The sequence below is a fragment of the Poecilia reticulata genome, chromosome 3 (genome assembly GCF_904066995.2).
Source record: "Poecilia reticulata chromosome 3, P_reticulata-male-v2, whole genome shotgun sequence".
Classification (NCBI taxonomy): domain Eukaryota; kingdom Metazoa; phylum Chordata; class Actinopteri; order Cyprinodontiformes; family Poeciliidae; genus Poecilia; species Poecilia reticulata.
The window spans coordinates 16526111-16539814 of record NC_088832.1 but is presented as its reverse complement, the minus strand read 5'-3'; the positions used below and the strand labels follow the sequence as shown (position 1 = coordinate 16539814).

The 13704-nt window shown below is 41.0% G+C and overlaps 1 protein-coding gene across 10 annotated transcripts in view; it reads left to right on the top strand.

Moving 5' to 3' along the window:
* tjp1a (tight junction protein 1a) overlaps positions 1-13704 on the top strand; it is a 100879-nt gene that overhangs the window by 64707 nt on the left and 22468 nt on the right. For all 10 annotated transcript variants that reach the window (XM_081605150.1, XM_008405193.3, XM_008405202.3 and 7 more), the window contains 7 exons: positions 6322-6378; positions 7402-7526; positions 7634-7736; positions 7871-8186; positions 8594-8697; positions 9153-9321; positions 9486-9618. In XM_081605150.1, coding sequence (XP_081461276.1) covers positions 6322-6378; positions 7402-7526; positions 7634-7736; positions 7871-8186; positions 8594-8697; positions 9153-9321; positions 9486-9618 — 1007 coding nt within the window. The remainder of the gene's footprint in view (positions 1-6321; positions 6379-7401; positions 7527-7633; positions 7737-7870; positions 8187-8593; positions 8698-9152; positions 9322-9485; positions 9619-13704) is intronic.

The window sequence follows — 13704 nt, the reverse complement described above, 5'->3', positions numbered from 1 at the left end:
CCGTTCGCTATCTAAGAATGACTCAAAGTGAGATATCGGGCCTCTTTTTTTAGGTTGCTTTAGGCTGCAGGTCACAAGCCAAGGTTAACTGAATTGGGAGAAGTTTCCAATGGTTTGGCCCACGATTTCTCTGGAAGCAGGCGCTCTTTCCTGCAAACAGGAAGCGGAGTGTTTTCCTGTGTGTGCTGTGACTGCTCTTGCTCACATCCTGCCTCTGGCTATCAGAGAAGTCCAGACACATTGACCTAAGGCTTTGTCAGGATTTTGCCTTGCACTTGTCACCAAGACATTACTCTGTGTAGCCTGTTGCGCTGTATTTATCTCCACACACCTCTAAATATAACTTTGTGGGGGATACTTGAACAAATTGCTCTGACTCCCTCACTTGATGTCAAGAAGCACAAGTGCTGAGCTGTTCACTTTTTTTTCTTCCCCTCAGCCTCACCCCACATATTCATCCTTTTGTGTTTGTATCAAAAAGAGGTTTTTGGATAGAGTTTTTGATACACCCACAGCACGAAACATTCCTGTGGTTCCAAGAAAGGGAAGGTGGAAGAATGGAGGCGGTGAGTAATGAGTTAGTGTACAACAGCTGCATTGGTGAGGCACTGACACAGAGCTTGTTTTTAACTTTTCCTGAACTCCCTGGAGCTTATGTTTTTTACTCCTAGGATGACCTCATTGTCACCTGTTGGTGCGGTGCCCGTTAAAAAAAAAAAAAAAATCCTGGTTAGTTTATAACAGGAAAGGGAGACTAAATGTAGTTTTGAGATGTAATTGACACCTTATGTCCCCAGATGGTGTACAATCCAAATTCTCATGTTTGTGGTTTTCTCTGAATGCCTACAACTCCTAAAATGTTGGTGCTGTATGAATGAATTTGGTATAAAATTCACACCTTCATATAATAAAAAGTTCAATTTATTTTTGAAATCATCCAAAGCGGAGATGCACTAGATTTGAACCAATTTTCATTTGATTGGAACTGATCAGTAATCCTGACTAGAAAACAATTCATTAAATCAGTCAAAACTAAGAACTTCTGCTATTTTCTGTCTGCAAACCAATTACTTACTTTGATTTAAATCTTTAGCTCAGATAAAGGTTAGGAGTATTTGCTTTGGTGCATATTTAGAGATAATTTTGTTATAGCTTTAGTTCTTTTATCAGCTTCAAACTACTATCTCTTCCAAGAATTTCCATCTTTCATAGAGAAAACAACATCTGAAAAAGCTTCTCAAAGCTGAAATATGGCCAGAAATCTGTGTTGGCCACAAAAAGACTAAACAAATAGGCCTGTCGCAGTAACATATTTTGCTGGACGATAAATTGTGCTATTAATTGTAGCGATTCATTTTCATGCAACGTATTGATAGTGGCATAATAATGCAAGTTTGTTCTCTCAAAGACCAATAAACTTTGATTTTGTAAAGAACACTGGAACAGAAAATGAAACGCAACAACCAAAACCAATAAACAAAACGGAAGTAAAAAACACACCGAAAACATAAACAAAATGCATTATGATATCTCTGTGAACAAAGTTGCCCTTCAGAATCATCAGAATATAAATTATTGAGGTCCTTTTAATTTATCATACAATTAACTAATTAGTTGATTAATTGCTTACTGCGCCAGGCTTGCTAATCAGTGCGTCTCTTGTCTACATGCAGCAGGAAACCAAAGTGCGAGCTGAAGGGCTGCATGTCCTGAGTCCATTAATTATGCAGCAGACAATTATTGTCCATTTCATCATTAACTTCTACCTACTCGGTACATAGCTATGCCCAGAAGAGCCGGATTACTCTCTGTCTTTGAAGAGCTGGAGTGTACTGTTATCGTCTCTGCTGGTCTCTGTGTTTCGATAGGGAAGGCAGAGCTGTAGCTTGCACAAAGAGGCCCTGTAGAGTTAGATTATGGCTGGTTTCTGCGTGTGCGCATGCGTGTTTACGTGTGTGTGTTGCACAGACAAATGCATATGTGTGTGATTTGGTGGTTGCCCTTTGTTTCCCTGCCCTGGGCCTTGCTGGCCAGTGCTCAAGCCTGACTAATATGCATGTATAAATACACTATGCTGCCGTCAGTTCGCGCAATATCAAGCTTACCATTGTTTCACACAACTCTATGACTTCAGAGATAAACCTCATTCTTTGTTGAAATCACTGTTTTTGCTATTGTTATGATGCAGAAAACGTGAGACCCTTGTGTTTTAGTTTGTTTGGCCCTCCAAACAAACTAAATTCAAAAGTCTTTATATTCTTGTAGTAAAGTACATAAGGTCTTCAATTCACAAAATATAGCATTTTGTTATTAAGTAGTTGCTTTGAAAGACTTCATGCTTGGTGGACAAGTTCTGCGATTAAACAAGTCATCATTAGTGTAAACTCACTCAGTGACTTTAAAACAATGTTAAATATTGGCTATATCTGGTAGAGGCCTAGTTGATATGTAGCTGGATATCTTCACTTAATTTGCTTTTCATTCACACAAAAACGCTTTTTAATTTCACTAAAAATAATTATTTATAAAAGCTCTAACCAAAGTGGAGAGTTTAGAAAACTCTGTATGTGTGTTGGCGTGTGTACCTGGGAGAATGGACATTTTGGGTGCTCTTTAAAAGTTCAACATATAGTCACTAACAGAAAGTTATGGTTGTTTTGAAGCAATCGAATTGTCTGACATAGGCTTTAGTTTTGCACTCCACTGCTCTCTATGCGTCTGCCATGTTGAAAACAACGCTCGGAGGTGGATTTGTGTGGGATTGTGTGGGTGAAAACTTCTCTGAAACTCATCCTGGGTCCAGTATTTTTTTTAAATGATGTGGCCTGACTGTGGGTGATAAATTGACATTGACTGTAAATGCTTACTTACTCTTTCAGGCATATTAACTCCTTTATGACTCAGACTTCTTTTTGTATCCCCTCCCTCACGTAGTTTATGATCAGTTTGTACAATCTTTTCCGACTAATTGGCACTGAACATTTTGTACCTTTTCTAAAAGAATAAAGAATATTATCTGCGACTGCTAGAGAGAATAAACTAACAGGTACTGAGAAGGTATATTGCCTTCTCAGTGACGGAGACATGTAGCTCATCATTAGCTACTTTATATTAAAAAATAAAATAGAAAATTACCCCAAAACCCAAGTTCAACCCACAGTTCAGTCCAAAGGGACAAGACCACCTGCAGGTCATATGAGCCCAACACGCTGTTGTTTCTCATAGCGTCCACCCTTACTGTCTGCCGGGGCTAGTGGATGAGTGAATGGGTGAACGGATGGATGAGTATATCACAAAACACTTCAGAGGAATGGATGCATTGAGGAATGCCGTGGTTAAATGGGTCAGGTCCCCTGACACAATGGTGGCTTTACTGCGTGATACGTCGGGGGCAGACGGGAGGGTAGAGAGGGGGTACACCCATGGTCTCCGTGCCAATTACGGACATAAATAACTTCCTCGCAGAGCTGCCATGGAAATTAGGGTCAAAGGGTTAACTCTGTGTTCAAATAGCTTAGGTGGACTGATTCATTTTGGTGAGTAGAAGTGGGGAAAAAAACAGACCTGTTGATAGTTTAGTATGAAGCAGTACCACTGTACTTGAGATTTTCAACTGCATAAGATGACTGTGAGTAATGTACTCAAACTGGCACAGATCAAGTTTCAGCTCTTTAGACATTCCTGAATATTTTTCACACTTTGTCACGTCGGATTCTCTATAGGCGTTTTCGCACTGCAAGGAACGGTACGGAACGCAACGGTTTCGACCGCATTTGCATTAGAACTTGCGACCGGTTCCAATCGGGCCAGCCAAGCGGTTCTGCTTAGAATCAGCAGCTGATTGCCCGCTAGTTGTTATGGAGTCAGACGTTGATTTTCGGTTGACAGCTGGCTCACACTAAACTGTATTTTATTTTGTAAAGAGTGCTGTTTTCAATATTTTTATTATTAGTTTTAATTAGCAATGGATTCGTCTCAATATAGTGCAATCACCTCGTCTAATGATGAGGTAATTATTTCCTCCGCTTACTCGCTGATGAACTAGTACAGAATGAACTATATCGGTCAACGAGGAAAGAGAAAGTTTTCTGCCGCATCTTTGAGGAAAAGGTTTCGGCCGCTACATCGAAACCATTGTTTAGTTTAAAAAATAATGACATCAGGTACAGCTTCGATGGCGCCCTCAGTGTATATGCAAACACAACAGGGCTGGAACCGTTCCGTTCCGTACCGTTCCTTGCAAAAACGCCTTTTCTTTCTGTTTGTTGTCTGTTTCCTTACAAAGCTCCTGTATTAAATGTCCCGACCTGTCAGCAAACACCAGACGCTCTTATCAGGTGTCTCTCGATCCCCACCGCAGATGGCTGATGTGCAGCGCGCAGCTCCAGTAAACTGTATATTTAGAATCAGGGAAGGTGATGACACTAATGACCATGGTGATGTTGAAGATGACGGGTGGGAAGGTTTAAAGATTAGGTGTTGATTAGAGGGTGAGGTGGCAAGATTATCACGATGACAGGGTGGACACATGACATGTTATTTTAAATGGCCGAAAGCAGCGGTAAATTAGTACCCTTTCCATGTGCGCTGGTGTTCGTCTTGAACTCCGCCACAGACTGTTCTACCTTCACTCCCTGGAGGCAGTCAACACTTGCTTAATCAGCAGGAGAGAAGTCGAGTGAAGCTGTAATTCAAAGGACGATGCAGTGTGCACCCTGGATGTTTCTGCTGTTTGATCAAAGTGTGTTTGACCTGCTATTAATAATAGAAATACAGTCTGATGACCTCTAACATTTGCGTTGGAACCAACATTAAAAATTGAAACTTAGAAAAATCAGCCAGTTTTCCTTTGATTGACAGATCAAACACTTCATATCCGTTCCCCCCCACCCCCTCTTTTCATTAAATGCAAAACACCATTTCAGCTTTTTGCATGCAGATCGAAAAATGAAGGGATCTCTATGGATACATTCACACTAGCCCTGACTAGTTCGCTTTAGTTGAAATTCCAGTTTGTTTGGGCAGATGTGAATGTGTAATCAAGCTCTGACGCAGACCAAAAAAAGCGAACCCTGGTCCGTCTAAAAAGCTAGGTCTTGGTTCGGTTGAAGTGAGCTCTGGTGAACGCCAAATGGACTGGAGACTGCTCCAAAAGCAGGAAGCAAACTACATCGTAGGGCATTCTGGGTAAATAAAACTGAAACGGATGTGAGAGTCTAACGCTAGCAGGAGAAATGGCTCATGGTTTTTGGCCAAAAACAAAAAAGAATTCCTAGAATATCTGACGTCACTCTATTTTTGTTTGCATTGTGTGAAGAGGAAAGATGTTTTCATGTTTTTTCCTTTGATAGTCCTTGTTGCAGCGCCACCACAGGCGAGTATGTAAACGCGGTTTTCCCAAGGGCTTGGCTCGTTTGACACGGCAGTACAAAAACTAACCGCGCCTGTTGAAAAAGTAGCAAATGTTGCAATTTTGATCCCGAATCGAACCAAGTCAAATGTGAAAATATTTTGATAAATTTTATGAAATAAATTTATTTTTTATTTTTTGTATTCCGATGTCAATCCATCAAAGGGAAAATTGTCTGACAATTTTTGGCTTATCTTGTTTCATTTATTAAAAAAAAAAAAAAAAAAAAAAAGATCATATAAATCATATAAATTTAAATTGGCAGGTCAGATCTGCCAGGAAAAACACGACTGGTGGGTCTCTGCTTAAACATTTTTTGTTGAATTATAACTTAATCATGAATGTGTTGAAAGCTCTTTGTTTTTTTAAGAAGTAAAAAGAGAGGCTTGTTGCTGGATCCCTGTTCAGGAAAAACTGATCAGCGTGGCAGCCTAGAGGAGCAGATAACTACCTCAGTTGCTTCGGTTTTCCCATATCACCTTGCCAGGAATAATATTGGAGTGTTAATTCACTCTGTGGGATCCCAGTCAACATCTGACAGGTCTCTAACCAGGCTGCTGTCACTCATAATATCCTCAGGCTTTGCTGCTTAAGCGTAAAATGATGGAAGAAACGTGACAGATAACCTTGTTGTGCTGCAGTTGCATCTAGTTCACAGCTACATCAGGCTAATGGGATAATATATAAATAAACAAACTACAAATCAAACTGTATTTGGTCTAATTATGTCAAAAATAAAGTCGTATTTACATTTAGTACTTAAAGTACTTCGATTATATTTAAAAGTTTTTTTCTGTCCAGCGCACTTGAGTGTTTTACCTCCAAAAACAGAAATATGGATTATATTCGAGTGTACTGAATTAGCTCGCCTTATAATACTAATCCTTTTTGTCCTCTGTCTTGTCCTGCAGAGTGCAGCAATGGAAGAAACAATAATATGGGAACAGCACACAGTGACTCTTCACAGGGTAAGTGTTCACAACTTTCTAATCCACTCCTCTCTATTGTCTTCTCTCTCCCTGTCTTTAGCTCTTCCCTGTTTTTTTCCTCACGGCTCCTTTTCTGTCCTCCTCTGTCCATCCGCGTCCCTCCTCGCCTGCGCGCAAAGACGCTCAGCTTCAGGAGCAGGATGTGCGCTGGTAAAACAATAGTCAGGGAATCCAGATGGCAGGAAACGAGGCTAAGGAAGACGAAAACCAGCATCCTTTTCCTTGCTCATTTCACTTCCTTCCTGGCAGCTCACTTTTCTCCTTCACGAAGCTCCAGACAAGAAAAAAAAAGAGTGCTACTTTGATTAGTTTACTTTTTGTGCCGTGGTCGTGATAGATTGTATTGCCTTGCACTCTTTCATGATTGCAGGGTGTGATCAGCATCTTCAGTCAAGCAATTAATCTTCAAAAACCTTGTCTTATGTTATCCCGGATCTCTGACTGCGCTCAGCATTAAGACAGTAAACCCAGCTTGGGCGAAGCTGCTGTATCATGGGATTGAAGCAGAGCACCTGTCTAGACTGGCCTTGCTTGCAGTAATCTAATTAGTAGCGGCTTTATTGAGGCTGAAGGAGCGGCCCAGTGTGACCTGCGATTCTCAGCCTCGCCGCTCTCCTACATTGTGGATGTGAGATTTGGCCCTGTTTCACACGGCTTGCTGTCTTGGCTGTGTGTTTGCAACAACAAAGAATAAAACACTGCTGAAGATTTGCAGTGAGCTTTGTTGTTGTGAATTAGCTAATGTTGTACGTTCCTCCTCTATTGCAATGAAGGGTGAGAACACCATTCTCCATTGCTACACAGTGTTAGAAAAACATTAACCTGTGATGTTTTGATTGTGGAATATTGTAATAAACATATTTGTGGCCGTAACACATTACACCGTGCAATATTAAGCACTTTGGTGAATTTGGGGTTTTCTAAATTTTGCAGCTCTAGTCTGAAATGCAATACATTTTGCAACATCCATCAGTCTTGTTGTGTGTGTTTCCATGCCAACAGGCAGCTGGATTTGGGTTTGGGATTGCCATCTCTGGTGGACGAGACAACCCTCATTTCCAGAGTGGAGAGACGTCTATTGTTATATCCGATGTGTTGAAAGGAGGACCTGCAGAGGGTCTGCTACAGTAAGTGGGGGACCATTTCTTCTGGGGATGCACCGATATGAAAATTTGGGGAGATGTCAAGATACAAGGCTTGAGTACTTGAACACCTCTTGTTTTATCCGTTTTAGAGAAAACGATCGAGTCGTGATGGTCAATGGCGTTTCCATGGATAACGTAGAGCATGCGTACGCTGTTCAGCAGCTCCGCAAGAGTGGCAAAAATGCAAAGATTGTAAGTTCAATAAATCTTTTAATTGAGCCATGTACTGTCGTTATTAGTTGTGTCTGACTTGTTCCACATATGAGGGGAAATCTATTATCTTCCACCATTAACAATCAAAACACCTTTTATTTAATTTTTTCAAGACTATTCGTCGGAAAAGAAAAGTACAAATCCCAGTTTCCAAGCCCGGGGACAGGGAGACAATGTCCGAGCACGAGGAAGAGTACAGCGATGAGGACGACGGTTACGATCGCCAGGGCGATCAAAACCGCCAAAGTGCCTACGGGGGCACAAGCGGAGGCGCTGGCAGGCATCGCGAGCGGAGCAACAGTGGGAGGCGGGATCACAGTGCCTCACGGGAGAGAAGCATCTCACCGCGATCTGATCACCGATCACATTCCTCATCTGCTCCTCCTAAGCCCTCCAAGGTCACCCTAGTCAAGTCCCGCAAAAATGAAGGTGAGATTGGTTTTACTCTTGGGGTGTTTGCATTTAAACACTGCTGATTAACTTTAGCACATCTTTATCAGGGTTGCCAGTAAGTGTAGAGGATGTTGAATTCTGCATTTTAATTCCTTTCTGTGATGTTTAAAAGGCTTCAATAAAAACATAAGTTCATCTTGTAGTTTATTATATCATCTATCATAAGAGCTTGAAAAGCGTGAAGGCTTATTGGCGTTCTTATTCTCAGTGAGAATCGGTTTGCTCTGTGGGAGCACGTTTCCATGTGTGTGGAAATTAACATCAGAGCTTCAGTCTCTTCGCACTAGTTTGTGAATTTGAGTTTCACAAAATTGACGTGATTGTTTCAGACTGTAAATAAGCTTTTACTCTAAACGTGTTATGATTTTCACTTTTGAAAACAGAATATGGCCTACGGCTGGCTAGCCACATCTTCGTGAAAGACATTTCTCCAGAGAGCCTGGCTGCCAGAGATGGAAACATCCGGGAGGGAGATGTTGTGCTAAAGGTGAGTCTTCACAGGAATTGGCCAAAATTGTGGCCGAGCAAAACAGCAGATTTTCCATCCATTTTCTAACACCCTTGTCCCTTAGTGGGGTCGGGAGGGTTGCTGGTGCGTATCTCCAGCTTTTTTGTTTTTCTTTTTTTTTTTTAAATAAACATTTTATCCTTTTTTTCTGACTGGCTAAACGTGGCTTGCACAGTGGGTTGAACAGTTGCCCAGTTAATATTAAACTGCTTTTCTGTAGGGGTATATTTTACCTTTCAACCTACAAAAAGGTAGCAGAAAACGCAGTTAAGTAGTTAAATCTGCAGAGAAGAATTTAGGCGTGAGACGGGTATTAAAACATATTTTCCCCTTTCATCAGTAGAGCAGTCAGACTGCTGTGTGAGGAACACTGTGGGCTCTGCCATGTGTCTGTTTAGTTTCTTGTGCTGAAACCGCTCCTCCTCCTCCGGCAGATCAATGGCACCGTTACAGAGAACCTCTCGCTGATAGATGCCAAGAAGCTGATCGAGAGGTCAAAGGGCAAGCTGAAGATGGTGGTGCAGAGAGATGAAAGAGCCACGCTGCTCAACATTCCCGACCTTGACGATAGCATCCCGTCGGCCAATAACTCAGACAGAGACGGTGAGACAGCAGCCATGTAGCACCGCCTCGTTAGACGCAGCTGGTGAAGCGTTTTATGACCTTTACTAGCAGTTCCACGAGATGCAGCCTTTTATGCACTGTGTAAAACAAGTGAAATGATTGTTTGCTTAAAACTAATATATGATCTATCCTGCACTGGAAAGACATTTCAGAGATCCATTCGCTGACATCTGACCATTCCAACCGATCCCACGGGATAGGTCAATCGCACTCACCTGACAGGCCGGAGACCGCGGACCTCCCCCGTCAATCCCCTCGGCAGATAAGCAACGGCAGGTAAGCGAGGCACACGCACGCCTGCGGATGTGGTGAAGGGATGCCTGCAGATGTGTGTGTTCACACCTAATCCATACATCATGTCCACACCCACAGGTGAGAGGGTGGTGCTGAGTAAGCACCTTGCAGCTCTAATTCATTAATCAATATGTTGAGACGTAACACGCATAAAGCATCGCGCTCCCCGTGGAGCCATCGGTGGCTTCCAGTAACGCCTTTCTGTGGGATAGAAGAGAGCAGAAATCAATCCAGCTGCTGTTGGACTGCAGGCTTGTGTGCTAAACTCCTCAGCTTAGTGCTTTTACTGCTTCTGTGCTCATTTCCAGTGATTATCATTTCATCAACATATTTTGATATGCACTGAGTTCTGTACACTCAGTACAGAAAGATAGTTTCTCTCGAGTTATAATTTTTTTTGAGCGTGGGGGCAGTTGAACCCCTGAAGCACAGACTGCAGAATGTAGTTGGTGGGAAACTGTTTCAAAATGCAGTTTAAATGTTCCAACCTGGGTGTGGAACAGGTTTATAATCAGCCTGATAAATGAGGATGTGGGAATGTAAAAGACCCATGCTCATTATGTCATCAGTTGCTATCAGGAAATATTTGATGTCACTGATTTCTCTGAAGTGAGCAAACATTTTGCTTTGTGGGTCATGCAGAAAAGGTTCTGAGGTCGGGAGTTGAGCCGCTATAAGTGGGGCATCAACACGCCACGTGTTTTTTAGTTGTCTTTTTTTTTTTTTTACTATAACCTATACGCTAATCTTCCATGCAAAAAAAACTATTTTTAGATTACCAGAGATCTTTACTAGAAAACAAGTTGTTTATACTCGTTTTTGCATATTGGTCTTTTCCTAACTTTGCCAGCAATATTTTATTGAGAGGTACAGGAACGTTGAAAAGTATTCAAGTCGGCTGTATTTCATCCTACTTGGATTGAATTTTGGTCATAGAATTACCTCCATTTTTATAAGCTATTTAATGTAATGAATCTCAAGTCACTTTGAATTAACAAAAGTAGCAAACTGCTATCATAAATGAGCTGGAAATATTTGTCAGGCTGATAACAGCCGAGACAAAGCAGAACATTTTCTAATCCTTACATAGCATCGTGGAAATTTGTAAACTTGAGTAATAAAACAAAGACCTAAAGACAATTTAAAATGTGTTTGGATTAAAATTGTATGCAATAATGTTGAGGCTTCTAAGAAAACTTGCTAAAATATTTAATAAAACTCTTAAGTGAAAAAAGAAATGATTGTTTTTAAATCAATCTCTCTTCGTGCCTTTAAGTGAGTTAGATCTGTCTTGATCTTCACTTGTCGAGAAATGACTGCAGGACAATTGCATCAACAATAGTCAAATCAATAATTAAAAACTTGAATCAAGGCAGGATAAGAACCAAAGTTTTTTTCAACACGCCAGTGGAAAAAGATTGTAAGCTCAGCATAAGGGGAAACATGTCATCATGTCACCAGGTCTCCATAAAAAACAATTTCTTTTTCAGGCTTCGGGCAGATCTTTACCAACGATGAAAATAAATACAAACTGTGCTGGATTCTGTAATGGAAGTGCATCCCTTAGTGTTTTACTGCCCTTAAGTAATGGAGGGACATAAAAACAACTTAAATGAATTTGAGCTGTATTACTCAAATTTCTTTTATACGTGCTGTTAAATCACGTAAAAACACAACCGTGCTTTTTGTTGTTTTTTTTGTCTAATTTTAGATTTTAGTGTTTTCCTAATTATTATATGGATGTGAATATGAATAAATGGATGCATGCTGATTTAAAAAAAAACAGCAGGGAAATCTGTTATAGCTCAATGATTTTAATGAAGAAAATGAATTAATGCTAGCTCCAGCTCTGTTTTTATGGTTGCATTTTAGGACTTACTGTTTATTGCTTCTCTCAGATGATACGTTTGTGTTGCATTTGTCCTTTGCAATGTGAGTTCGTATCTATTGCATGTACAAGCTGCATCATTTTTCATTTTAATGCATTCCGTTGAAGCTGAAGTTGTCTTTTTTTTGAGCCTGTGATCCTGCTTGCTAGTACAGGCATAAACACACAAAATACGCACACTTACACACTGAAACATCTGCTGCTGTAGCAAGATATCAGGTCAGTACGTCGCTGCTTGTTAAACTGGCTTTTTAGCTGCTAGTCCGTTATGTCATTTTGAGTAGATTAACCTTCAGTGCAGCCATTTTATTCGGTGCTATGTTGTGGTTTTGGTGTCAAATAAGGACACTGCTGCTCAGGTTGACAATGGAGAATTCGTGTCCGTTTATTTTGACCTTTTTGCACAGCATGATTTTGACCGTTTCCATGAGCAAACTTTTGTAGTTTGATGCCAAGTTTTGAGGATTTTTTGGGATTTTTGTTTCTATTTGGTGACGATAATATTTTGCTGTCAGTAGAAAGATTGAAAGGAATGCTGCCGCTATTAAGGGGAGGGGGCTGAAAGAATTTGACATACTTCCCACAGTGCTTTGCCCCATCCCGGGTGGTTGGACCAATCTGAATGGCTGGAAGGCTTTGGGAAATTCTTTTCACCAAGATGGAAAACTGTTCCTGTTTTTTCTTGAATATGTCATTAAAAACGTTCTCATCGAATGTTTATCAGCGAGTTTGCGTGCTTTCTGTGCTGTGTTGCTTTTAAAAGGAATTGGGATCAAAATTTTCTGTAAGGCATCATGGTTCAACTGAAAGATGAACACGTGTAAGTAGCACTTTATTGTGTAGTTTTTATTGTTATCATCTTGTTCATGTCCCTCTTTACGTTTGGGGAAGGCTGTTTGGTTTGTGTCACTTGTGCTGTCAGTTCTGTAAAGCGTGCACCCGGTTTTACGCTCATTCATCTTTTTTTAGTTTTTCCATCTTGTTTGATCTGTTCTGTACCAATGCTATGGAAATGTGCATGCGAGGGGACGGGACAGAGGCTTCTGTCAAACAGCGTTTGTCAAAGTAGCGCCTTATTTTAGCAGCGTTCTGCTGCAAAAAGCTGAACATTCGGGCCACTCTGCGTTTCTCTCTTTTTGTCCTTCTAATGCGTTTTCTCTGCCCTTCCTCTTCTCACTCTGTTTTGATTCATGTTTTTTGGCGCACAGGGATGCACACACACACACACACACACACACACACACACACGCACACACACAGAGCTCGAGCTCTGCTGTGTTTGCTCAGGATGCATCGCTCATTAACCTTTCTTCCTCCTCAACATTCCTCCTCTCTGCTGAGTGTCGTCCCACTTGCATAAAAATCCACTGATGATGTTTATTTGTAAAACTGCATTGTAGCGAGGAATCCAGGAACCTGGAAAAGAGCAACGACTGGTGGGAGATGTGAAGGCTGCAGACGATCATTTACGTGTAAATGAATGGATTGTTCCATGTTTGTCTCGGTGCGCCGTGTCGTGTTGTATTTGTGACGAAGTGCTTGTGGTCTGCGTGCACTTTCTTTGAAACTGCAGGAGGAAGATAAGTTTGGACAGGCGTGAGGGACGGTGTGTAGTTTTGTGCTGGTTTCATGGCCTGCACCTTCGTTCCTGTTCAAAGGCTTTTGAATACAACTCGAGTGCTGTGGCGGCAGGGAGTCATGTGATCAGATTGGCATTCAAGCATTGTCTTAAGTTGCATAGTTTTTCTATCACATAACCTGCTGAACTCACACACGTTTGTTTATTCAGCAATGTTTCTCAGATGCCTGTAGTGTAGTGGACAGTATCAGTTTATCTTAGGAGTCTCTGTCGGCTTCATACTTTAAATGTTTCTACTCAGATTGACATTTTAGTCTGCAATTTTGAATGTAGTTGTACATTTATTTATTTTTCCTGAAAAGCAATAAGTAATACATCTTAACCACTTAAAATGGTGTTGAATGTGTGGATTGTCTTTTTTTCCATCAAGTTGCACATCCTTCTTTTAAATACTTATTGTCTTTTCTTTCATTTTTTTCTCCCCCCCTTAATGCGTCCTCTGACGTAGTCCTTGTACCGTGCAGTTTCCTTTTTGGTTTGTTTTTTCTTCCTGCCAATGTCTGCACAGGACAAAGCTGCTAAACAAAGAGCTCATTTGTAC